The 25,337-nt window shown below is 56.0% G+C and overlaps 1 protein-coding gene across 2 annotated transcripts in view; it reads left to right on the top strand.

The window, feature by feature from the left end:
- The first annotated feature begins 560 nt into the window (after window positions 1-560).
- SLC12A3 (solute carrier family 12 member 3) overlaps window positions 561-25,337 on the top strand; it is a 36,186-nt gene continuing 11,409 nt past the window's right edge. The window contains exons 1-22 of one of the 2 annotated variants that reach the window (XM_082712503.1): window positions 561-872; window positions 1,323-1,469; window positions 3,006-3,081; window positions 3,787-3,882; window positions 4,178-4,317; window positions 4,664-4,774; window positions 5,723-5,834; window positions 6,032-6,162; window positions 10,683-10,767; window positions 11,882-12,036; window positions 12,314-12,421; window positions 12,908-13,031; window positions 14,691-14,792; window positions 15,627-15,782; window positions 16,912-17,011; window positions 17,731-17,842; window positions 18,259-18,399; window positions 19,408-19,514; window positions 21,278-21,360; window positions 22,494-22,577; window positions 23,192-23,293; window positions 24,191-24,302. In XM_082712503.1, coding sequence (XP_082568629.1) covers window positions 600-872; window positions 1,323-1,469; window positions 3,006-3,081; window positions 3,787-3,882; window positions 4,178-4,317; window positions 4,664-4,774; window positions 5,723-5,834; window positions 6,032-6,162; window positions 10,683-10,767; window positions 11,882-12,036; window positions 12,314-12,421; window positions 12,908-13,031; window positions 14,691-14,792; window positions 15,627-15,782; window positions 16,912-17,011; window positions 17,731-17,842; window positions 18,259-18,399; window positions 19,408-19,514; window positions 21,278-21,360; window positions 22,494-22,577; window positions 23,192-23,293; window positions 24,191-24,302 — 2,657 coding nt within the window. In that variant the 5' untranslated portion in view covers window positions 561-599. The remainder of the gene's footprint in view (window positions 873-1,322; window positions 1,470-3,005; window positions 3,082-3,786; window positions 3,883-4,177; window positions 4,318-4,663; window positions 4,775-5,722; window positions 5,835-6,031; window positions 6,163-10,682; window positions 10,768-11,881; window positions 12,037-12,313; window positions 12,422-12,907; window positions 13,032-14,690; window positions 14,793-15,626; window positions 15,783-16,911; window positions 17,012-17,730; window positions 17,843-18,258; window positions 18,400-19,407; window positions 19,515-21,277; window positions 21,361-22,493; window positions 22,578-23,191; window positions 23,294-24,190; window positions 24,303-25,337) is intronic. The other variant, XM_082712504.1, reaches the window with a different exon arrangement.

Genomic DNA, 25,337 nt, shown 5'->3' with positions numbered 1-25,337 from the left:
GCACCACTGAGAGTCAGAGATCTAAGTAAGAGAGACGAACCTGTTATATACATGTGTGTATCTTCTTCCTGTGCATCTTTTTGAAAGTCCTACCATTCATCTAGTCACAAATACTAAGTACCTAAAGAATTCAACTAAATACCAGATACCAAAATGAGAGGTTTTGGAAACTGCCAAGGTTGGGACCTCAGGTCATTAGACTGTCCCCAGGGTCCCTCATAGGACTTCTAAGTGTCCCCTCTGGCGAGCACTCCTTCCTCGGGTCCTGCAGATGTCTTCTGCTCTCAGACCTGGAAGACCCCCCACCCCACACAAGGACCCAAAGCTGGGCATGTTTCCCGGTTTCCCGCTCTGTGTCTGGCGCTGGTCCAGCCCAGCCCTCGTGGTCCCAGGCAGAGCTGCTATCTCAGCGATCAAATGGTGGGTGGGACAGCAGGGGGCACGTGCTCTGCCTGCCGCTCTGTCCAGGGACCCCGCTTGCCAGCCGTGGGCGGTTTGGACCAAACTTCCTGCCTCCTCCCTGCTGTGGGCCCAGCCTATAAAGCCACCCAGCCTGTCCCCGCCGACCCTGGCCCCCGCCCCTGCCGCCCAGAGCCGCAATGGCAGAGCTGCCGGCGTCCGAGATGCCTGGGGACCCCGCGCTATGCAGTGGGCGCTTCACCATCAGCACACTGCTGGGGGGTGAGGAGCCCCCGCCGCCCACCACCTATGACAGCAGCCACCTGACCCACGGCAGCACGTTCTACATGCGCACCTTTGGCTACAACACGATCGATGTAGTCCCGGCCTACGAGCACTACGCCAACAGCGCCCTGCCCGGGGAGCCCCGAAAGGTCCGGCCCACGCTGGCCGATCTGCACTCCTTTCTCAAGGTAAGCACCAGCTCAAGGACTGGCCACTTTCCTGCCATGTGACCTTGACCCACGTACCTCACTTCTCTGAATCTTGGCTCCATCACCCGGGCCATGGGGGCACCTGGGTGTCTTCTTTGTGGGTTGGGACGCCTGCATGAAATGCGGGCGCGGAAGCTATAAAGCTCCGGACACATGTAGTAATGTTTTTTATGCAGTCGTTGACCACCTGATCAAAGAATCTTGGCCTTCCAGAGAGATAATGAGCTTCCCGACAGTGGAAGGGCACAAACGGAGGTTGTGCACACCCGAGAGGGGGCGCAAGGAGGTGGGAGGGAATGCGGCAGGTCTGCCGCGCAGGGGAGGCTCACCGCATTTGCTGCGGGGGAGGCTGGACTCTGGAGGGTGGAAGACAGGGAGCAGGATGGTCATGGCCCCTGCCCGCCTGACCTGTGGCCTCTGGGCTCCCAGCAGGAAGGCAGCCACCTGCATGCCCTGGCCTTTGACAGCCGGCCCAGCCATGAGATGACCGACGGACTGGTGGAAGACGAGGGAGGCACCAGCAGCGAGAAGAACCCTGGGGAGCCTGTGCGCTTTGGCTGGGTCAAGGGGGTGATGGTGAGTCGAGTGTGGATGGAAGTGGGGAGAGAGAGCTCCATCCAGGCGCAGCTCCGACTCTCAGGTCTTGGCGGCCAGGGTAGACCCAAGGCCAGCCTGGGTCTGTCTCCCCATGAGCAGAGCGACTTCCAATTTTCCCTGGTTTTGTGCTTCTCAACCCCCATTTGCTCCCCGGATAGATACCTTGCCCTGGGAAAGATCTCTGGTTACTCACTTGTCCTGTGGCATTGGACAAGTTATTTAACTTGTCTGTGCCTCAGTTTCTTCACCTGTGAAATGAGCATTATGAGTTAATAGACCTGAACGGCTTGGTTCAGGGCCCGCTTTGGGATTATTAGAAGAAACTGTTTTCATCCACAGCCACCAGGGGGCAGCACTAAACACACAAATCCACAAGCCTGTTCTTGTCATTCTCAGTGATGGGAAACGGGAGGTTTCCTGTAGTGTACAGCACCAGTGAGTCTTCAAATAGCAAAAATCTAATGAACTTGGCTTTGGAAGGCTTTATGCGACTTTTCAGAGGGTATCAGATGAGAATCAGAAGGTTTTGGTCCTGCTCTGAGAGGACAGTGCGTGGATTGTGCGGTAGAGGGAGGCCTGGGTTCTGACCTTACTCTGCCAAATGCCTGCTGGCTGTAGCTCCATCTGGGGAGTAGGCGTCTTCCTCCCGGGCTGTGGGGTCAGAGCCTGGCGGGGCCCCGTTCAGTATCTCCAAGCATAGAGAGGGCCTTAGAAGTCTCCCTGCCTTGGGGCGCCTGGGTGGCTCAGTGGGTTAAGCCGCTGCCTTCGGCTCAGGTCATGATCTCAGGGTCCTGGGATCGAGTCCCACATCGGGCTCTCTGCTCAGCAGGGAGCCTGATTCCCTCTCTCTCTGCCTGCCTCTCTGTCTACTGTGATCTCTCTCTGTCAAATAAATAAATAAAATCTTTAAAAAAAAAAAAAAAAAAGTCTCCCTGCCTTGGAAATGCCACATGCTCCTGCCCACCCCAAGAACTTGGCTGGGGCCAAACACCACATCAACACCCCCACCTCCCTGGAATTCAGTCTCAGCTCTAACCTCTGGCTTTGCTTTAAATTTGGAAGCTGAAGTCACAGCAACCCAAGTGCTGTTTCTGCTTGTATGTGGGGCACTGTTTTAGCCGGTATTTGCTGAGCTCCTCCCAGAACCCGGGTCCTAGGGTGACAGCTTGCCACAGGGGCCATGGCTGGGGCTGGCAGACACAGGACCCTGGGCGTGGAGACGGTTGAGGTGTGATGATGCTTGCAGCCCGTTCTCAGACCCCAGTGGGAGGGCAGAAAAGTAGGTGGGAGGGGCAGGTGAATCTCTGGATACCCCTCCTCTCCCTGCTCCACCGAACTAAGGGGCCATGGAAGTAGGAGCACAGTGAAGTGAGTAGAGCCAAGAAAGGACCCAGGTGTCCCCTAGGCCAACGTGCCCAATCCCATGCCATGACTGGGGACAGGGACTTATATTGTATGTTTGGTTGTGGGGTATTGGCCCATCCAGGTGGCCTCCAACTCTTCTCTCTTTCCCAGATCCGTTGCATGCTCAATATCTGGGGTGTGATCCTCTACCTGCGGCTCCCCTGGATTACAGCCCAGGCGGGCATTGGTGAGTGCCACCTCTTGGGGGAGGGGAGGAAGGGGAGGCTGTACCCGAGACCTGATCCTCCTGGGCCTCAGTCCTGAACTTGGGCTGCCGAGACCCCAGGCTTCTGTGGTGACAGATGTCAGGGAAGTGTGGCAGAGCAATCTAGACATGGAATCATCAGACCTGAGGTCTCTCCCTGACTCTCTTTGCCCTCAGTAGGTCACTTAACCTCCCTATTGCCCAGCATCCAGGTTAGGAAACTGGGCTCTGGGCAGACACCAACGTTAGAGGGTAGCTCTGATGCTGTGTGACCCTGGACAAGTTTCTTAGCCTCTCTGAGCCTCGGTTTCCTCATCAGTCAAATGGCACTGATGATTGTCCCTACCTGACAGACCTATTGTGGGGTTTCTATGATGTCTTTAACAGCACAGGATTTGGCACCCAAAGGTGTTCATCGAGTGGTGATTATTTTTTATTACTGAAGGAGGGTGTCTTCCCTTCCATACCTAATGATCCTTTTTATAGTGACTCCACAGCTCCCTGGCTGTTCAGAATATACCAGGAGGGACACAGAGACCCATTTCTCAGATGAGAAAACCAAGGGAAAGGAGGTGACTTAGGTTGCATGGTGAACCATTCAGCTGACTCAGCTTCCTCGCATGGCCCTTCACCTGGGAAGTGCCCCGGCTGAGTTTCCATGGTGATCACCTCCCTCTCATCCCACAGTCCTGACCTGGATCATCATCCTGCTGTCGGTCACCGTGACCTCCATCACTGGCCTTTCCATCTCAGCCATCTCTACCAACGGCAAGGTCAAGTCAGGTGGGCCCCACCCCGCCCCCAAGGCCCTCCCCTTTCCTGTCGCCCAGTCTTTAACCGGGGAATGGGTCCTGAGCCACTCCCCCACCCCATCCCCACCAAAACGGGGATGCCCCAGGCCACTCCCTCTGATTCCAGGTGAAGAATTTGGGCCCCCACGGACGGCCTCAGTTATCCCCTGTGCTGTGAGCCGTGGGGGTCCCATGGTTACCCTTTCCCAGCCCCAGCTTCTGCCTGTCCCAAGCCCACCCCAGCCAGCTGTCTCCTGGTTTCATGGCCCCTGCTCTGTCCCCAATAGGTGGCACCTACTTTCTCATCTCCCGGAGCCTTGGCCCAGAGCTAGGGGGCTCCATTGGCCTCATTTTTGCTTTTGCCAATGCCGTGGGTGTGGCAATGCACACTGTGGGCTTCGCAGAGACCGTGCGGGACCTGCTCCAGGTGAAGCCAGAGGGAGCCCGGGCAGCCTAACTCGCTCTCCCCCACCCCGTCTGGGTCAGTTTTATCTGTCAGAGACCACAGCCTGGTCTGACCACTGTGGGTGTCCGTAATGATCTCTTCAAATAATGGCCATTCCCAGACATCCCCCTTAGGGGTATGTGTTGCCTTTAGGGCTGACTTGTCTAGGCTGATGCAGCCCTGCGGGACGGGTGCCTGTTGGCAGGGAAGGGGTTTGTGTTTCTGTTTTGCTATGAGGAGTCCCCCATACTTGAGGTGAATCAAGGTGGAGGAGTCTGGGGGGTTCTTGAGAGGGCAGCGTGCAGCCTGGCCTGTGTCTCATGCCCAGGAGTATGGCACGCCCATCGTGGACCCCATCAATGACATCCGCATCATCGGTGTGGTCACCGTCACTGTGCTGCTGGCCATCTCCCTGGCTGGCATGGAGTGGGAGTCCAAGGTGAGGAGGGGAGGTTGGGAGCGGTCCATTGGAGAAGCAGGAGTTGTGGGGCCTGGGTCCTGGGCCTGGTTCTGCCTCTTCTTGGTCTATTAGCTTGGCTTCTGGCTCTGTGGTTGTGACAGACAGACCCTAAAGCACAGGGCCTTGAACGAGAGTCATGTGTTTGTCTCTCCTGTAACGTGCAGGTGTGTGTGTCTTGCAGGGCTCAGGCACCCAGACCGTTTCTGTCCTGTGGCCTCTCCGTCCCTGTGAGTGGCTTCCATGCACCTGCTCCACGGCAGCCATGGTCCAGTCAGCAGGGAGGGAAGGGGGCCTTTTTCTTTTCCTTTCCGGGCCCTGCCCAGAAGCTGTGCATATCACTCTGTGTACATCCCATCAGCCAGAACTCAGTCTCATGGCCACAGCTAAGCTCAGCAGGGCAGGGAGGAGTGTCCTCATGTGAACCCGTACCCAACCAAAATTCAGAGGCTTGGCACTGTGGAAGGAGGGCAGAAGAACTATGGGCCATTGGTGGTCAGACTTGGCAGATCTGGCCTCTGACCCCTGCCCCTGCCTCACCTCTCTCCCCCTTGCTCTGGCCTCCAGCTCCACTGGCCTCCATCCTGGCTGAATGTCCCCAGCTTGTGCCCCGATAGTTCTGCATCTCACTCCTCAGCCTCCTTTAGAACCCTTGAAGACACCTTCATAGGCTCTGCTCATGTAGTCCCCCACACAGTTCCCATCACACCCTCGTTCGTCCTCTAGAGTCATGTTCCATATTTATCAGCAAGACAAGAGCCTTGCTATACCGCCAACTCCCAGAACGGGTCATGCAACATGAATGAATGAATGAATGAATGAATGAAAGCAAGCAAGAGGGAGGGAGGGAGCCTGGGCAGGTTCTGTCCTGCTGGGGCTCCCTAAGAAGGTAGGGCCAGGTCATCTGACTTCTAGGGTCCTTTATTCTAGGCCCAGGTTCTCTTCTTCCTTGTCATCATGGTCTCCTTTGCCAACTACTTGGTGGGGACGCTGATTCCCCCGTCTGAGGACAAGGCTTCCAAAGGCTTCTTCAGCTACCGGGGTACGTGCAGGTTGGGCCCCTGCCCATGGCTCCGGGGACAGGTACACTCTGCCCACCAATCTGCCCCATTCCGTGGGCACAGGGAGGATGGGACCCCCAATTCCCAGGACCAGAAGCTGCCAGAGAAGGGGAGCCTCCAGCCTTCCTGGCTGGGCCCAGCCTTCTGGGTGGCTCTGATTCAGACTTTGGTCTTCCAGCGGACATTTTTGTCCAGAACTTGGTGCCCGACTGGCGGGGCGCGGATGGCAGCTTCTTCGGGATGTTCTCCATCTTCTTCCCATCAGCCACGGGCATCCTGGCAGGAGCCAACATCTCCGGGGACCTCAAGGTGAGCAGAATGCCTGCCCTCCTGCCTCCTGGCCCTGTCGTACCAGGATCTCCCCTGGCCACTGAGGTTGGGCACTGAGAAGGCAGGGTCCAAACCAACTCTGTTCACCCCACTCAATTCTGAGGTTGTTGATTGACACAACTCTGCTCTAGGCCTGGAGGACCACCCTGAAAAGGGCGGGGCTCCTCCCTAGTTCCTGGGACTAGCTTAAGGGGGAAGACTGAGCCAGCCTGACCTTCCAAAGCTGGTTCATGCATGTCTTTGCTGGGCTGGCATCCTCTCAGGGCTCTCTGCTGTCTTGGTGCAGGCCACGTCTGCTCAAAGTTCGAGGCTCTGGCCCACCATTGCTGTTGTCCCCTGCCCCAGCCCTGAAGATCAGCTGCTTTCCCTGTGTTGCCCGGCCTGCCTCTGTGTCTTGGTCTCCGCTCTCTCCCTGGGATGTCTGACCTTTGTTTCTTTACCTTGAGAAGTTCTGTTCCTCTTTCAGACAACACCTGTACCCTTAAACCTCTCCCAGCCCTCTGTCAGAGTGCGGCTCCCCTAGCCTGATGACGCCAGACCATTTATGTGTCTCTTCCCCCTTCCAGTTCTCTTTATCTGGGGAACTGAGGCCTGCCTCTGTGTCCCCATTCCCGGCTAAGTGTCAGACACATGGTAGGTGCTCAGTACATGTTTGTTGAGTGAATAGTGGTGAAACGTATTGACTGGGAGCTTCGGCGCGGGAATATAAGGTGCTAGAAGGTGGGGAAGAAGGAGAGACGAATGTTGACAGGGGCTCCAGCAAAACTGGGTGGAGATGGGGCTGGGCCGGGGCTTTGAAAGCTGAGAAGCCTAGTGGTATCTTTGCCAGGGCAGGATCAAGGAGACAGATGGGGTGCCAGTGGGGTGAATGGTGAGAACCTGGGTCGGTGCTGGGAACCCTTCCCCCCAGCCTCCAGTCCCACCTAAAAGGTGCTCTTTCATGCGTTTTCTTAAATGAATGAAGAATGGTGCCTTGGACTGTCTCCACCTCGCCTGGCTCTAACTGGGGGTGCTCAGGTGGTGCACAGCATGGCCAGGAAATCGGAGAGTGACTGTGTTTACTTGGCTCCTCTCCCTTCTCTGGGGAGCGAATAGCAGGGGCCTGGGCTACCTGCCTGCCCGGAGGTCCCTGCAGAGGTCAGTCTTGTGCTCAGATACTCCAGGTCCCCTGCCAGCGCTCTGACAGATCATCGTAGCCTAGCCATTTATCCACATGCTTTGTCCAGCCTCTCCAGTTACCAACCAGCACGGTATGCAGGCGTTAGGGCTAGGCAGCCGTCCAGGAACTAGGGAGTAGGGAGGAGGGGAGCACCTTGCTCTGTCCTGAGTGCCCTCAAGCCCTCCAGGGGCCATTTCCTCCTGGATCCAGCCCTCAGCCCGTTCTGTGAGACTGAACGTCCTCAGTACAGGAGCAGCTCTCATTCGTGGAGACTTTAGGCAAGTCCCTTTAAACCTCTCTGGGCTTAGCTTTCTCAAATGTAAGAGGGGACCCGGAGCACCCCTCCCGCTTCCCAGAGCAGGGGCTAAGGATTCCACCTGCTGATTTATGTGACGTGCTTCCAACAGTGTCCAGCACAGAGGAAGTACGGAGAAGCGCTGGTTGTCCAGGTCATGGCCATTTTCCCCATGTGGCTGCTGGGGGCCTCATTCTTTACAAACATGATCCTTGGCGAGGGGCAGCTGTGAGGGCTCCTCACCTGCACGTTGGAGAGGAGCAGACCAAGCTCAGAGGGGGCTGAGCCTTGCCCAGGGCCACACTCCCACAGGTGGCAGAGGGGCTGGAGTAAAGGGGCCTCAACTTCATCATGAACTTCCCGTCCATGAGTAGTTTTTTTTTTTTTTTTCCGAGATTTCATTTATTTATTTGACAGACAGAGATCACAAGTAGGCAGAGACACAGGCAGAGAGGAGGCAGAGAGGAGGAAGTAGGCCCCCCGCCAAGCAAAGAGCCCGATGCGGGGCTCGATCCCAGGACCCTGAGATCATAACCTGAGCCAAAGGCAGAGGATTAACCCACTGAGCCACCCAGGCGCCCCTTCATGAATAGTTTTTGAGCACCTGCTTTGTGCCCGTGTCTTGTGGGTGCAGCAATAAACAAAACACAAAGACACCAATTTCAGTCCTCACGCAGCTGACATTCTGGTGAGAAAAAGACAACCAGCCCCTCAGTGACGTTCCCCAACCCTTTAGCACTCGCGGAGCAATCTCAAGACCATCGCCCCGTGCGATGGCCCAGGAAAGCTTTACTAGCTTAATTTTCTGCCAGGGAGACTGAGGCTCAGATTCAAGGGACTTCCTAGTGACTGCTGTCAGGTCTGTGTCCCACCTGCTACCGTCCCAGGGCACATCCCAGGGCACAACACAGTCCCCGCTCCTACCTGTTCACATTTATGAGTCCTTCCTGTGGGCTGCGTTGACTCTCATCTCACAGAGTGGGGTTGGGGGGCATCACTGAGGCTCAGAGAGGTTAAGGAGCTTGTCCCAGCTCACACAGCCAGGAGGAGAGGCTGGGATGTGGACCCACATGTGTCTGACTTGTGGCCAGGCTCAGAGATTTGGGGCCGAAATGTAGGAGCCGTATGGAGGTCTAGTGTAGCCATCTCCCGGGACCATTTTAACAAATGACCACAAATGCTGTGGCTTAAAACAACAGACATTTATTCTTGCTTGGATCTGGAAGCCAAAGTCCAGAATAAAGGTGTCAAGGGCCATGCTCCCTGGAAAGGCTCTCTGGGAGACTCCTCCTCTCCTCTCCCAGCTTCTGGCGGCTCCAACAGTCCTTCCCATTCCTTGCCTTGGATCTGTGTGTCTCTTTAGTCTCAACCACTGTCTTCCCACAGCCTCCTTCTCTCTGCGTGTCCTTGCCTGTTCTTACAGGAACACCTGTTGCTGCATTTAAGGCCCACCTGACCGAGTAGGACCTCAGCTTAACTAATTACATTTTGCAAAGACCCTATTTCCAAATAAGATCATATTCTGAGGTTCTGGGTGAACCTGAATTTCGGGGGACACCATCCAACCGCCTAGAGTTGGGATGGGGAGCTGAGCCAGCCAGGTGGCCTAGAGACCAGGGACTCTGTGTGCTTGACCTGGTCGAGCCATCCTGGTGCCCCCAGCAGGGCTGGCAGGGCCCCCACAGCTGAGACCTCAGCGGACCTGGAAACTCCAGAACCCTTGGCCCCCCTCCAGCTCTGCCCTACCCGTCCCTCCCTCCCAGCCCCCGGCCCTCAGAGCCACCCCAGTTGTCCCCTCCATGAGGAGGCCTTTTGTGGTTCCTGCCATGTTGCTCTCCACCCCCACCCCTTGGTCTCCAGTACACTTCAGTCTGCTCTGTGACAAGGGCCATCTGCCCCATGTCGGCAGGATTCTGCTCGTACCTCCCTCCCTGGGGCCTCCAGAGTGAGGCCAGCCCTTGGTCATTCACTGTCCGACCATCAGCTCCAACTTGGGCTTCCAAGTGTCTGAGGCAGAGACCTGGGTTGTTGCCAGCCTTGTTTGGACCCACCTATAACACTGAACAACGTCACGGTCCCTCCAAGCTCTGTCACTTGTGGTTCTACCAGCCAGCTGTGCAGAATGGCCCAGGAAAAGCTGGGGAGGTGCACAAGTTTGCTTCCCAGTGTCCATGTGGCCTGCCCCGGGGGTTGGGGTATATGCCTGGGGGAGAACCTGCTGGAAAAATCCTGGCCTGTGTTACTCCACCCAGGACCAGCCCCAGGGGCCTGAGGCTGTCGACCTCGGTGTGGTGGGAGCGAGCCACCCCTGGCTCAGCCAGCTGGGGCCTCCGCACAGCTTCCTGGCCTCAGTTTCCCCACCAGCGGGGTGGGGATACTCTGGCCACTTTAGAGGAAGTAATGCATGAGGAAGGGTCTGGACGAGTGGAACACATGATGTGTGCATGTGAAGATTCGCTGTTTCTGCTAGGAAAATGCCAAAGGAGAGCCCTTCCTCGGTGGGGAGGGAGTTTGGGGCTTGTCTGTGGATTAACTGCTGCGGGAACTCACAGACCAGTTGGCGCAGGATAGTGACGAACCCGAAGCCCCGGGCCCTGGTCTGGGAGCTAGATGTGGATTAAGTCACTTAGCCGGCATCCCTGTGAGGCTGGAGGGGCTGAGGCATAAAAGAGCATGTCCACCACCCAGCTGGTCACCTGGAAGCTGGCTCCAGATCCCCCCACCCCCCACTTCAACACCCCCAGAGCCTGTGTTGGCCGGTGTTCTGGGGAAGCAGACATGGAGCAGGTTAGAGCTTCTCTCCATGCCTCCGGCTCCCGGCGCCCAGGTGTGCTCTCAGCCCCATGATCTTACTTGGGTCCCATCCTGCCCTGCGGTTGGCAATAGCAAGGGTCCTTCTTCTTGGGGCCCTGGGAAAGGGGGCTCTGAGAGGGGGCCGGGTTAGGGGTCACTGGCCCTCCCCCAGCCTCAGACAAGGGCAGGGCCTGGCAGGAGGCCCAGTGGCTGCCTGATGCCTTCCCTCCCTCCCTGCTCCTCCTCCCCCAGGACCCTGCTGTAGCCATCCCCAAGGGAACGCTCATGGCCATTTTCTGGACCACTGTCTCCTACCTGGCCATCTCGGCCACCATCGGTGAGTAGCTGTCTGGGACAGCTAGAAGGATTTCAGGGTGCTTGGCTGTCCAGCAGGGAGAGCTAGGCCAGGAGGACTTGGCCGCCTCAGGGAGTGGAACCTCAAACTTTATTTGGGGGGGCTAGTGGTGGTGACCAGAACATCTTCAAGGGAGGTGGTAGTTTGTGGTGAGGGTTGGGTCAGACGAGGCTCTTCTGGTCCCTTCACACCTGAACTTACAGATGCAAGGGTGGGTAAATGCTCGAGGGCAAATTATACTCTGACCCAATGACTAATAATAATAATAATGATGATGGTGGTGGTGGTGGTTGAAGATGATACCAGCCACTGACTCAGCCATAAGCCCAGTCCTTTATGTGCCCATCACATTTAATCCGGGCACTGCCGTGCCCACCATTTCACAGAGGAGAAAACCAGGGCTCAGAGATGTTCAGTGACCTGCCCAAGCTCGCACAGCCACCAAGTGGTAGAGGCAAGCTTTGAACCTAGGCCTGGGCCATTGACACTTGCCTCTCGCTGAGGTCCTCATGATCTCCCATTAACCACCTTGTGAAGTAGGCTGTTCACAGATGGCCAAGGGACATGGCCCAGGGCGCAGCCAGTCTGGCCTCTTTTTTTTTTTTTTTTAAGATTTTATTTATTTATTTGACAGACAGACATCACAAGTAGGCAGAGAGGCAGGCAGAGAGAGAAAAGAGGAAGCAGGCTCCCTGCAGAGCAGAGAGCCCGATGTGGGGCTCGATCCCAGCACCCTGGGATCATGACCTGAGCCGAAGGCAGAGGCTTAACCCACTGAGCCACCCAGGTGCCCCTGGCCTCTATTTTAAGGAGGACACGGGGACCTTAACAGGTCACTTCATGTTGCTAGGCCTCTGTAGAAGGACAATGATAACAAAGGCAATGGTGATGCTTTCTTTCCAGGGTTGTATATGGTCCTTCGCTCCTGCATTTAGCTATTTGTATCTGCCATTACTGTTATTATTATTATTTACAATTACATGCAGAAGGGGGAGCGGGCCCCTCTGTAGCAGCAGCCAGTGTCTGGGGGTGGGAGGAGCGGAGGGAGGAGGGAAGGGAAGAAGGGGGGCTTCTCCAGGCCCTGATCCCTCTTCAGGCTCCTGCGTAGTTCGTGATGCCTCCGGGGTCCTGAATGACACGGTGACCCCCGGCTCGGGCGCCTGCGAGGGGCTGGCCTGCGGCTACGGCTGGAACTTCACCGAGTGCGCCCACCAGCACAACTGCCACTATGGCCTCATCAACTACTACCAGGTACACATGGCCTCTGCCGGGCAGTCTGCCCCAGACCGAGGCCGGAACAGGCTGGGACAGACGTGGTTTGGAGGGCTGGACCCCCGGCTTGGAGGAAAGAGGTTCAGGCTCAGGTGGGGGCCCCTCTGGGCCCAGCCCCTGCCTCAGTGGGTCCTGGGATCCCCAGGAAAGGGGTGTGGACTCAGGCCTCAGAACCTAGCCCCTGCCTGCAGTGAGGCCTGGGGTACCCTGCATAGGGGCTCCAGACATGAGAGGCCTGGACCCTGTGTCCCTGCAGACCATGAGCATGGTGTCCGGCTTTGCGCCCTTGATCACGGCTGGCATTTTTGGGGCCACCCTCTCCTCTGCCCTGGCCTGCCTCGTCTCTGCTGCCAAAGTCTTCCAGGTGAGGCTGTGGAACGGGTCTGGCGGGAGGTTCTGGGAGGCACAAGGCCGGGGGGTCCCTGGGCGACTGCTGCAAAGGTCTCAGGGTGTCACAGGACTGAGACAGTCTAGAGTGAAGGCAAAAGAGGGCTCGTGACCAACTCATACAGGAAGCAGCCCCTTCCCATGGTGTGCTTTGAACTACACGGGCATCGCCCACCCCAGAGTCTCCCTGGTGCAGCCTGGCACCCTGTCGGCACTTCTGCCTGCCCCGTTGCGCGCCGACGCCGTCCACCCCGTCCCACCTTGCCCTTTTGCTCCCTCTCTGGAGAGGTGGGCGTGGGCAAGGAGATGAGGCCCATCCAAGAGACAGCAACCAGGATCCAGATTAGGGGAAGCGCCGGGCTGAGGTGGAGAGAGTAAGCAGAGCCTGGGGGCAGGGGGGTGGGTGGCAGGGGGAGGAGAGGGGGGTCCAGCCCAGGATGCGCACGCCTTCCTGTGCCCACAGTGCCTGTGTGAGGACCAGCTGTACCCGCTGATCGGCTTCTTCGGGAAGGGCTACGGCAAGAACAAAGAGCCGGTGCGCGGCTACCTGCTGGCCTACGCCATCGCTGTGGCCTTCATCATCATCGGTGAGAGGCTGCGCCCAGCAGCTTGTGGGGGCTCCTCTCTGCGCTGCTCACCTTGGCGCCCAGTGCCCGGCCAGGCCTGGCAGGGAGTGGACACTCGGTGACTAGGCCTTGAGTGAGGGAGGCTGGTCATGGGGCCCCGCCCCTCCCCCCGCCTCCGGATAGGTGGCTCCCACGCCATGCCAGCCTAGTGGGGCACATCATTCTGTCAGAAGGGACCCTGCCTTCTCTTGCGGATTCTGTATTCCTGTGTCCAGGCAAGTTGCCCTCCATCCCCACCCCCACCCCCAGTCCCCGGGTCTGAGTTAGTCCCCAGGACAACTCCGGAGCACAGGATAGCTCAGGGGAGCGGATACAGACAGCTGGATCAATAGCTCTGTCCCTGGATGAACTCCACAACCTCATTTCCCAGACCTTGAGCTGCCAGACCCCCTTGGACTTCACGGTAGAGGATGCCCCAGGGGAGAGATCCCAGGGAACCAGTTAGTTAGATTGGTTTTCTATCCTGGCTTTGCCATATGCCAGCTGTGTAACCTTGGACAGATCATTTTGCCTCGGTTTCTTCATCTGCAGAATGGGAGCAATAATGCATAGCAGGGGTGTCACAGGTGGGCACAAAGAGACTTGTACACACACACACACACACGCACGTGCACTGTATTCATAGATGCACACACACCCCAGTGCTTCCTGGTTTACTTAGCCAACAAGGCAGAACTTGCTAGGAGAAAGGTGGCCACACCAAGCCAGGGCAGTGGCTGTGCTGTGGCTCCCTGTGCAGGAGCGAGGTGGGGGCTGGCTGCTGGTGGTCCCGTGGCCCTGCCATAGCTGAATCCTTGTGGTTCACGCCAGCATCAGCAATCATGAGGCTTCCCTTTCCAGTCGATTCTCCGCTACTCAAGGGAGCCTTTCTGGACACTGGGTGCTCCTGGATCCTGAACCAGATGAAGAGGCAACAGGGCCACTCCCAGGGGATGGAAAACTCTAATCACTCTTCCTGCTCATCCTGCTGTCTTCCCCAATTCCGATTTCGAGTCTGATCTGAGTGGGTCTGACTACAGTTCAGACTGAGAACCACTATCTCGGACACTCTGGGGCAGGGTTCTTGTGACAGTTCAAGGGACTCATGCTCAGAAGTCCTGGGACAGAAGAGGGGTCTGTCATGTTTGGGGATTTCCCCGAAAGCAGGCCCCTGGAGCAAGGAAACATGCCAAAGTTTGTCTGGGGGTGTCGGGGCAGTGGCGGCCAAGTGAGACAGGGAAGGGAGGGACCCGGTTCTTGAGTGGGTTTTCACTGTGGGTGGAACTGTGTGTGTCCTAAGGTCCCAGAGTTTCAGATAAAAGAAGACATGGGTCTTGGGTCACATTGTAAAATATATATCTTACTGTAATTTGTGGTTGTAAGAAAAGTATGACAGCTACTGTCCTTGGTTCTCTCATAGTATCTCCCATTTTTCTCTATCTGGTTAAGAGATGGCCTTTTACAGTAAACAAAGCATCGGCCCTTTGTTTCACAAAATGATGGGCCCATTTCACAGATGGGAAGGTTGAGACGCACTGAGCCTCTGGGGCCCGTCTGGAATGCCCCAACTGCCAGGGAGGGCACCAGGCGACTCCCTGGCAGGTTGCCAACTGTCCTCTCTCCCCCGCCGGGTCATTGCAGCTGAGCTCAACACCATTGCCCCCATCATCTCCAATTTCTTCCTGTGCTCGTACGCCCTCATCAACTTCAGCTGTTTCCATGCGTCCATCACCAACTCGCCTGGTGAGCAGCTCCCTCACCCCTCTGTGGGAGGAGGCATGCGGGGCGGGGGCAGGGGTCCGGGAGGAGCGGGCACACCAAGGTCATCTCTCAAATCGAAACCAGTTCAAGGGACCACTCAAGTCATAATAATAATAGCAGCTCTCATCTCTCAAGACCGTGCGCTGTACGCCGAACACGGATTCATACACTGTTTACAGGATGCAGAGATTTCTTTAGTGCCCTCCTCCACCAAATTTACAGGAGTCAAGAATCTGACTCCCCAGAAAAGGAAGAGAATTGTCCAAAGTCCCAGGTTTTGCAGGTTGCCCTTTGCACAACTCCAGGGGTGTCGTTCAGATACGTCATTGACTTGTATGTTTATTCTGAAAAATTTCTGGCAAGTGGCAGTAAAGTATCCCGAGAAAGGCTTTTTCTGATTATCCCCAAATTGTCAAAGGGCTGGCTGCCACGCCACCTTTTCCTCAGCCCGGGGACCGTGGTGCCCCACAGTTGTGCCACGGGGCAGCTGTCCCTGGCAGCGGCCCTGGTATGGCTCATGGCGTGGAGCCAGGCAGGATCACGCCCTTCCCTGCTCTTTCCCCCATGGCTCCGTGCTGACATGGCCATATTTGGATGCCTCCTCCTTGGTGTAGCCTGTTCATTTGGCCAAATGACAGCCAGGGCGGGCATGCGGTCCTCCCCAGAGCCTCCAGTCCAGCCTCTGGAGACCCAGCGGAGGGGTCTGGGTGGGCACAGGCTGGGACTCTGGCTCTGGGCACAGGTGGCAGGGCCAGGGTGGTGCTGGCCCAGGAGGAAGCTCCCGAGCGTGCCCACCAACCTGCGTCCTCTGACCAGGGTGGCGACCCTCGTTCCGATACTACAGCAAGTGGGCGGCGCTCTTTGGGGCGGTCATCTCCGTGGTCATCATGTTCCTTCTCACCTGGTGGGCCGCTCTCATTGCCATCGGCGTCGTCCTCTTCCTCCTGCTCTACGTGATCTACAAGAAGCCAGGTGTGCAGTCTCATGTTGCCCAGGGCTTCTGGTGCCCCTTCTCCCCGCTGAGGGCACCCAGCCAGCCATCCTGCCCTCCAGCTCAGCTAGAAGGCTTGCATCAGGCTCTGTGCTCTCAAGGGCCCTGTTCTGAGCCTCCAGCCTCGTCCTTTCCCGTGGGGCGAGGAGACTGTGGGAACGTGCCTGCTCAGAGCCCACACCTCTACTTCTGGACCATCCCCCCCTCAACCGTGGCACCCAGGACCCTGGAATTGCCTGCCCAGGGCCATCCTCTTGAAGTGGCTGGGGGCACATCCAGGCCTGGGGGTGGCCAGGAGCTGGCTCACCGAAGGGCAGGTGGACACAACGTGGTGTCTATATACACACAAGCAAGGATTCCCAGGTGACAGTGATCTGGGGACAGGAGGGAGAACCCCAGGAAAACTTAGAATTCTAAATCTGAACGTAGCCTTCCAGGTTATTGTCTGTTTGTCAAGGGAGGTGAATATTTTGCACAGTTTGAACTTTGTTTTTGTTTTTTTTAATTATATTTGTCAGAGAGAGAGCACAAGCAGGGGGAATGGCAGGCAGAGGGAGAAGCAGACCTCCCACTGAGCAGGGAGCCCCATATAGGGCTCCATCCCAGGACCCTGGGTTCATGACCTGAGCAAAGGCAGACACTTAAGTGACTGAGCCACCCAGGCGTCCCCAGAGTTAAATGCTTTGTAGTGTAACTTATAAATATATGTAGCCATATGTTATGTGCAAACATTAGGAAGAGATCTGCAGGCTGTCCACCCACCAGACAAGACAGCCCAGCTCCCACGGTGCCTGATTCCTAAAGAAGGTCAACATTCCCTCCCTCAGTACAGCTGGTTTCTCCCGGGGATTTCTATAAAATTTTGAGTTTGATTTTTTAAAAAAGATTTTATTTATTTATTTGAGAGAGAGAGAGTATGAGAGGGGAGAGGATCAGAGGGAGAAGCAGACTCCCCACTGAGCAGAGAGCCCGAGGTGGGACTTAATCCTGGGACTCCAGGAGCATGACCTGAGCTGAAGGCAGTTGCTTAATCAGCTGAGCCACCCAGGTGCCCCTCTCTTGGGGATTTCTAATCATGTGCCCACCCTCCCACCCCCCTTCCCCGCTCAGAGGTGAACTGGGGTTCCTCGGTGCAGGCCGGCTCCTACAACCTGGCCCTGAGCTACTCGGTGGGCCTCAACGAGGTGGAGGACCACATCAAGAACTACCGGTGAGCGCAGCCATGTCCAGGCCACCTATCACCTGCCCCAGGCAGACCCGGGGTGGGGACCACCCAGGCTCAGAGAGGAGCACTGCCCCCGGCGAGGGGCCTGGGATGCCATTGCTTGGTGGGGACCAAGCACGTCTAGTGACCTCTCTGTACCTGAGTTTTCACAGCAGAGTATGTTCTTCGAGACGCAAAGGGCTACCCAAGGATGATCTGGTGTTGTAGTCCCCATCACAGTCATCTGTGAGGCTGACTGTGACGAAACTCTCCTAAGCAAGGAGAGTTGTGTGTCCGGGACTCCTTCCCACCAGGTGGTAACGCCCACAGTCAGCCATATGTATTTGTGTTGTATTGCTGCTCAAAGTGCCTTACGCCTCCTTACCACAGCCCTCTGGGGCCTATGACATTATTAACCCCAGTGGCTGACGAGAACACAGACGCACAGAGAGGTTAAGTAACTGGCCCGAGGTCACACAGCTGGTGAGTGACCAATTTTGTTTGGCTCCAACTGAGTCTGGCAGTGGCCCTGGACCATGAGCCTGGGCTGCCTCTTCATCCAGAGGCTGAGTCCCCCACGCACCCACGTGGCACAGGGATCTTGTAAGTGATGTGCCCCCCCACCCCCACCCCAGCCTTTATTCTCCCCGCCACCTGCGATTTGCGCCCAGATCCCCGTGGGCTCTGTGCAGGTGGCTCATGCCCTTTTCCCTTCCGCTTCTCAGTCCCCAGTGCCTAGTGCTCACGGGACCCCCCAACTTCCGCCCGGCCCTGGTCGACTTTGTGGGCACCTTCACCCGGAACCTCAGCCTGATGGTCTGTGGCCACGTGCTCATCGTGAGTGGCCCCTATAGGTGGGGAGGGGCCCACTTAGAGGAGCCCCTGGGCATGAAGTCCACACTTGGACAGGGGGTGGGGGAGGCTGTGACTGTGAGGAGGATTGGGGGTGGAGGAACTATGGAGCAAGCAGAGCCCACCAGACCCTGCTGTGGGCCTGGTTCTCTCCTCTCCCCTGTCCCCGTCACTGCCTTCTCCCCACTGCCCTGCCTCTTGCCTGCTCCCTCCATCTTCCTTCCCCCACCATCCTCCTCCTTCCTCCTCCTCTTTCCTTACCCTGACTCCATAGGGGAAAGTGGGTACCTCTGGGTGCGGCTGAGCCCCTGGGGCAGCCTCCAGGGAGGAGAGAGGCTGCATCTCATTAAGAACAGAGGGAGAAGGCAGCTCCCCATGTCCCCTGCCCCCACCACCCACAGGGACCCCGCAAACAGAGGATGCCTGAGCTCCGGCTCATTGCCAATGGGCACACCAAGTGGCTGAACAAGAGGAGGATCAAGGCCTTCTACTCAGATGTCATCGCCGAGGACCTCCGGAGTGGTGTTCAAATTCTCATGCAGGTGCCATGGGTTCGGGGCTTCCCCTAGGACTCAGTGCTTGGTGTGACAACCTGGAAGGCAGGACGTCCCAAGGGGCTAGTTGAAGCTCCCTTTGCTGCAAAGGGAGTGCCTGCCTTTCTTGTCTCCCCAGATATGCTGACTCAGGGCACTTTCTCACGGTGCCCAAGGGCCTACGGGAAACTGAGCTGGAAGCCTGTGGGGCCTGGGTGGTCTTGAGCAATTCTTGTTTTCCTTTTTTCTTTTTTTAAAAATATAATTTACAGTCAACAAAGTGAAAAATATTAAGTGTATAGTTTGATAAATATTTACATATGCATATATACCTAGTGGTGTGAAGCCACCACTCAGATCAAGTTCTAGAACATTCTACCAGGCAATTCATTTCCCTGCTCAGTTTTCTCAGCTGTAGAATGAGATGCATAGATAAAATCACAGCTGTTAATCCTGAGCCAGCATATCAGAGTCATTTCTAATAATTCTAAATATTTCTCATTTAAAAGAGAAGAACATATAGGGTCTTCTTTGAGGGGGTGTATGAAAATATTCTGAGAGTAGATAGAAGTGATGATTGTACAACATTGTGACTAAACTGAATTCTACTATATCCTTTAAAACGGTTAATTTTGTGTTATATGAATTTCACTTCAAAAAAGTTTTTAATATTTTTAAGCATTAAAAGAAGAAGTATAAAAGATGTAGAGGTGAGATGACTTGGGGATACTCTAAGGCTGGCATCCAAATTCAAGTCCCTTGGGATGAGAAATAATTTGCTAGAAAAGCAGAACTGGGATCATCCAGAGCTAAAGGGACAGTGTGGTCATTGTAGCTTCACCTCTCTCCTTGGTGTGCCCAGGCAGGCAGGACCTGACTGGCGGGATGTGATTCCTGAGCCCTCGCCACATGGTGAGGAGGGCAGTTGGGGCTGAGAGGGCCCCACCATAGTCACAGAACAGAGCCGCTGTGGGGCACGAGGCCTGGCCCCTCACCTCCCCACGACACTCTTTGCAGGCCGCAGGTCTCGGGAGAATGAAGCCCAACATTCTGGTGGTTGGGTTCAAGAAGAACTGGCAGTCGGCTCACCCGGCCACGGTGGAAGACTACATCGGCATTCTGCAGTGAGTGAGGGCATGAGGGAGGCAGGGCCTGGGGTCAGCTGATTAGGTCCTTTGGTGTTTCTGGGCCTTGGGAAGCAGGGGGGATGCATTGGAAGTTATAAGAAGCTGGTTCAAAGCTGAGGAGGAAACAGACCCACTGAGGGCTCACCACTCTGATCTCTAGGCCCTGGGCACCAAGCTGGGCAGGGAACACACAAAGAAGGAGAATAGATGAGACATAGTAGGGAGCAGTGGGGACTGTGGCAAACTGCCGTGAATAGCAACTATTGGGCTCCAGCCAGTTGTGCCCAGGCAGAAATGTGGGCCCAGTGTTGCCAAAGCTTCTGGTTTCTTAGAAGAGCCAAAAAGATGGGTTTTTAGGTGAGAACCTTGGACTATGGAAGACCTGCCAAGAGCCGGCCCTTGGGCTGTGAGGTGGTGACACCAAGCAAGAGGTGAATCCAGACCTCCCAGGAGGCAGTGGTATGGGGAATGGGACCATGAGGAGAAAGTCCCTGGGGACTCTGGGCTGAACTCCAAACCTTTTCTCCTTTGGTTCCTCCTGGGCAACCTCCAGAAAATATCTGCCTGAGTTGCTTTTCTGTGTTGATGTAGTATAGCGAGGCCGTGTGTAGTAGTGTTTAAAGAACAAAGGCTGGGGGGCCTGGGTGGCTCGGTCATTGAGCATTTGGCTCTTGATTTCGGGTCAGGTCTTGATCTCGGGGTCATGGAATCGAGCCCCACATTAGGCTCCCTGCTCCGTGGGGAGTCTGCTTGAGATTCTCTCTCTCTCTCTCTCTCCCTCTCTCCCCCTCTGCCCCTCCCCCCCCGCCTTGTTCATGCATGGTTTCTCTCTGAATCTAAATAAATAATAAAAATAGAAATCTTTTAAAAATTGATGAAAAGAAAGAAGGAAAGAGGAGAGGAGAGGGAAAAAAAGGAAAGGATGGAAAGGAAAGGAAGCTGAGCTTTGGGGACCTGGGACCTGCTTCCAGGTCCGCTGTGACCCAGTCATCCAGCCACAGTCGGGCGTCTCAGCTGCCTCTGACAGTGACAACAGGTGGTAGAGTCTGTTCTCCAGCATCCCCCCAACTCCAATGCTCCAAAACCCCAAAATGCTAGGGCCTGAGAAGCGTCTGCCCCAAAGACACGTAACCAAAGGACTCCCAGAGGGCAATGCCTGACCCATCAGATCAAGCCCTACTGGTGGCTTCTGGGGCCCTCTGTCAGCTGGGCAGTGAATAAACTTCTGGGGTGGGAATCTTCTAGACGTTCCCTCCTACAAGCTGTTGCTGCCTCCTGAGCAAGGCCATTCCTACATACACCGGCCCTCGGGGTTCTGTCTCAGCAATTCAAATCTAAAGCCAGCTGCCCACTTTCTTAGCGTATCTCATGGGCTAGTTACTCCCTGAAACTCGAGTTGTGCTCCTATAAGATAAGGTTAAGTATTCCCATGCCCTCCTCTACTAGCAGGCTTGTGTAGATTATCCAAATATATCAGGAGGACAGGCCCACCTTGCAGACTGGCCTGACTTGGTTTCCTGCTGAGTATAAGATCCACAGCACCTCCTGGTGCCACAGACCATAGAGCTAAAGGGGCCCTGGTTGGGGGCTCTCCGGTTCTGCTAGCATGTTACAGAGGTGGGGAGACTGAGGCCCTGAGAAGAAGAAGTGATATGACGGGAGGCAGGGCCAACTGTAGACATCTGGTCTCCTGGGGGCTGGGGGCTAGGGGCTGGTGGCTGGGACCAAGGGGAGCCTGAACCCACCTCTTCTCTTTCCAGTGATGCTTTTGACTTCAACTATGGAGTGTGTGTCATGAGGATGCGTGAGGGGCTCAACGTCTCAGAGGTGATGCAGGCACACAGTGAGTACATGCCCCACCTGCTTGATGCCCCTCACAAAAACCAGAATGGGATTCTAGAAAAGTTCTAGAACCCAATTTTGTAAGAAAAGATTTTATTTATTTGAGAGAGCAAGCAAGAGAGACCCTGAGCAGGGAGAGGGGCAGAGGGAGAGGGTGATACCCCGCTGAGCAGGGATCCTGATGTGGGGCTCGATTCCAGGACCCTGGGATCATGACCTGATCCAAAGTCTGTTTAACTGACTGAGCCACTCAGGCACCCCTAGAACCCAATTTTTTAAGGGGTAGAGAGAAGAAAGGGGGACATTAGTAAGGAATAAAAGCTTAAAAAGTTAGCTTCAGATGGCCTCTTAGAACTCCTCAGGTTTCCAAATGAAGACACTGACCAAGTTCAAGGTCACACTTCCCACTGGGGGCAGAACCAAGACTGCACCTCAGAGCTCCCCAACCACTATCAAGGTCTCCGTAACCAGGTGGGAAAAAGAGGAACTAATAGGAAGAAAGAAAAGACGGGAGAAAGGAGAGAGCTCACATAAAGACAGTGGAACATGGGGCGCCTGAGTGGCTCAGTGGGTTAAAGCCTCTGCCTTCAGCTCAGGTCATGATCCTAGGGTCCAGGGATGGAGCTCCACCCACATCAGGCTCTCTGCTCAGTGGGGAGCCTTCTTCCTCCTCTCTCTGCCTGCCTCTCTGCTTAGTTGTGATCTCTGTCTGTGAAATAAATAAATAAAATCGTAAAAAAAAAAAAAAAGACAGCAGAACATGAAAATACAGAGAAAGACCACAGAACCCAGATGTTTTGGTCCCCAAGACCCTCCCGGAGCACCGAGGAGGGCTGTTTACTTCTAGTCACACAGGGGTCTGCAGACCCTGCATTGGTCACATGTCGGGGACTGAAAGAAATCATAAAATGGGAAACAAAAGGGGGCGGTTCCGGGGGTAGGGGACTGAGAGGTGTGGAGGCCAGAAGGAAGCGGGGGTCGCGGGAGAAGCAAGGGGGAGGCAGAGGCCAGATCAGGGGAAGGTGAGGGGTCGGGACTTTCTTTCTCATGGAAGGGTTAGCCTGGGAGAGGAGGAAGCCAGAAGTGCCCCTGGTTGAGGAGAGCCCGGGAACGAAGCCGCCCCCTCTCTTGCAGTTAACCCGGTGTTTGACCCCGTGTTTGACCCTGCGGAGGACAGCAAAGAAGCCAGCACCAGCGGGGCCAGGCCGTCTGTCTCAGGCACGTGTCAGTCCGCACGCCACCCAGAGGCTCAGGATGCTCTCCCGTGGTGGGGCAGCCAGTGGTGGGCCGTGAGGGAGCCTGGTTGTGGGCAGGACCCTTGGGTTGGGTAACCAGGGACCGGAGCAGGTGGGCTTGGGCAATATTCCACCTTGCAGCCCTCCTCGGGAATTCAGTGTCCGGGCATTGTGGGAACCCACCCAGCTGGCTCAGCAGCCTGTGTGAAACCCCTCCAAGAGGTCCCCTGGCCTCGCTCAGAGGTGACAGGCAGGGAGGAGAGGAGCGGGCTTCTCCCTCCGTCCTCTGCCACTGATGGTCTGGGAGGCAGGCCAGTAAGGGAGGGGTGCATCCCAGGACAGCATGCCCGGGACCCCTGCTCCTGGTCCAGCTGGCTGAGAAAGGGTTTTCAGGGTCCCACTGTCTAAGAGCCGGGGACTGGGCCGGTCCCCACCATGCACGCCCTCAGCAGGGTGCTTCCTGCCACTGTGTGCCGGTGGGGGCGGGGGGGGGGCGACAGCGAGCCCACCTCATGCAGCAGCTGGCTCCATGTTCAGACACAGTCAGGTGTGTGAAGGTGAACTGCTCTCAGGTGACCACCCCCCCCACTCCTGCAGTGGACCCAGAGGCCCTGGGGCGGGAGGAGCAGGCCAGCACCATCTTCCAGTCTGAGCAGGGAAAGAAGAGCATTGACATCTACTGGCTATTCGATGACGGAGGTCAGTGTCCGCCTGGTTGGCAGCTCTCCTGGGGACCGCCTTCCCTCCATGGCCTATACTTCCTGGCTGCTCCGGACAAGATCCCAGCAAGGGGAACTAGTGACCCTTGGGCTGGAGGAAGCCTGGCTGGGCCCCTCTTCTTGGTGTAAACTGGGACTTTGTCAGAGGAGCTGAGGTCAGCATGGGATGGAACCTTAGGGGTTCAGATGAGAAGGACCTCAGGGGTCACAGGCCCCTGCCAGAAATGGGGGGGGGGATGTTGTAGGAATGTTCTTCACTTCCTAGAAATATGCCCTCTCCCATTTTTCTTAAAACACATGCCTCTTGGCGTTATTGCTCTGCCCCGATAGAGCCCTGCCCAGACAGAAAACGCTTTGGGTCCAGGAGCACATGTCCGACGAAGGGTAGCTTCTGTAGACCAAACACTTGCTACACGCTTGACACTAAGTGCAATCCCTAGGCAGGAGCTGTGATGAGACCCGTTTACAAAGAAGGAAACTGAGGCATAGAGCCGTGAAGTAATGGGTCAGTTGGTGCAGGTTATGCAGTGATAAGGGACAGCTGGTCCTTGGCCTCCTGTGGAGAGATGACAAGCAGGGGTGAGGGTTTCCAGCCACTGGTGAAATCTTTAACCTTTAAAACAATGTGCCAGCAATCCAGATTTTTACATGAAAATCCCCCAGTTATTAAACTCCAACTCATGGATTCCAAGACATCACGCAGGCCACATGAACCCTGGCCCAGAGACCCTCGTAAGCTTGGTTTAGTCTAGCGCCCTCCTTACACAGATGGGTAAACTGAGGTCCACAGAGAGGAAAAGGGGTGCCAGCGGCAGAGCGGGGCGGGAACCCAGAGGGTGCTCTATCTATCCTGAGAGCAGTTCCCCCTTGATGCCAGGCCTCACCCTCCTCATCCCCTATCTTCTCGGCCGCAAGAAGAGATGGAGCAAGTGCAGGATCCGTGTGTTTGTGGGGGGCCAGATCAACAGGATGGACCAAGAGAGGAAGGCGTAAGTGGGGAGCGCTGGGGGGAGGGGCCGCACAGGACCAGCACCGTCCCAGCTCTGCCCAAGAGTAACCCCTCTTGCTCTCCCCAACCTGTGCCACTGCCCCCTCCAGGGGGACCCAGCCGTCTCCAGGTCGCAGCAGAGCTGAGGGAGCTCTGGGCAGGCACAGGTTTCTGTCCATTTTGGACGTTATTTTGCTGTCCCAGTCCCCTCCTTTAATAAGATACAGACGCCCTAGCTCCATGACGGGAAGGATTGTTACATTGTAAAACCACAATCTGCTCAAGGAGAAATCTGTGTGAAATGAAGGAGGGAGAAGGCCCTTCCTGCTGAGAAATGGGGGGGGGGGGCACTGAGGCTCCTTCAGGGCAATGTCCCCACCCCAAGCTTGGGATGCTGTTCCTGGTGAGACAGGAGGTATTTAGTGGCCAGAAGCTGGGACAACAAATGCCACTGGATTTCTTAGAGAGAAGTGACTTTTATTCTCTTCCAATGGTGTGGCTCCTTCTGCAGGAGAAGGGCTTTCTGCTGGGGAACACAGGCTCATCTGTCTCAGCCAGAGAGGACGGGCCTGGCTGGGGGCCGGGCCGGGCAACGGCAGAATTGAGCTCAACCAGCCAGAATTTGGTCATGTTGGGTTATTTACTTGGGTTTTCTTGATTACCTCTTTCTGGCAAGAGATGCTGGTTTTCTTTTGAAAATTGCCATATGAAATTTCCAGGTGCAGGTAAGTAAGAATGTGAGTAGATTTAAGCAGAAAAAGAAGTAAATGGAAAGGTAGGTAGCTCAGCCTTATTTAGAACAAGGTCAAGTGAGGTGGAAGGTTGTGGGTTGGGAGACGCTGGAGGGGGCAGCTGGGTAGGAACAATGGGTAGCTTGCTCAAGGTCACGGCATGCATTAGCCAAAGGGAAAAAAACTCTGCCGGTCTCTGGTGTGTTCTGCCACTGTCTGAGCCCTGATGTCCCTGGGTCAAGACCTCTGGGCATGTGCCACCAGGACTGCATCCCCATGACCCCTTCTCGGTCACTCCCTGTGTG

This window comes from Mustela nivalis, assembly GCF_964662115.1.
Source record: "Mustela nivalis genome assembly, chromosome: 18".
NCBI classification, from domain to species: Eukaryota; Metazoa; Chordata; class Mammalia; order Carnivora; family Mustelidae; genus Mustela; species Mustela nivalis.
Note: the sequence above shows the minus strand (reverse complement) of the source record. Positions and strands in the feature narration are given on the sequence as shown.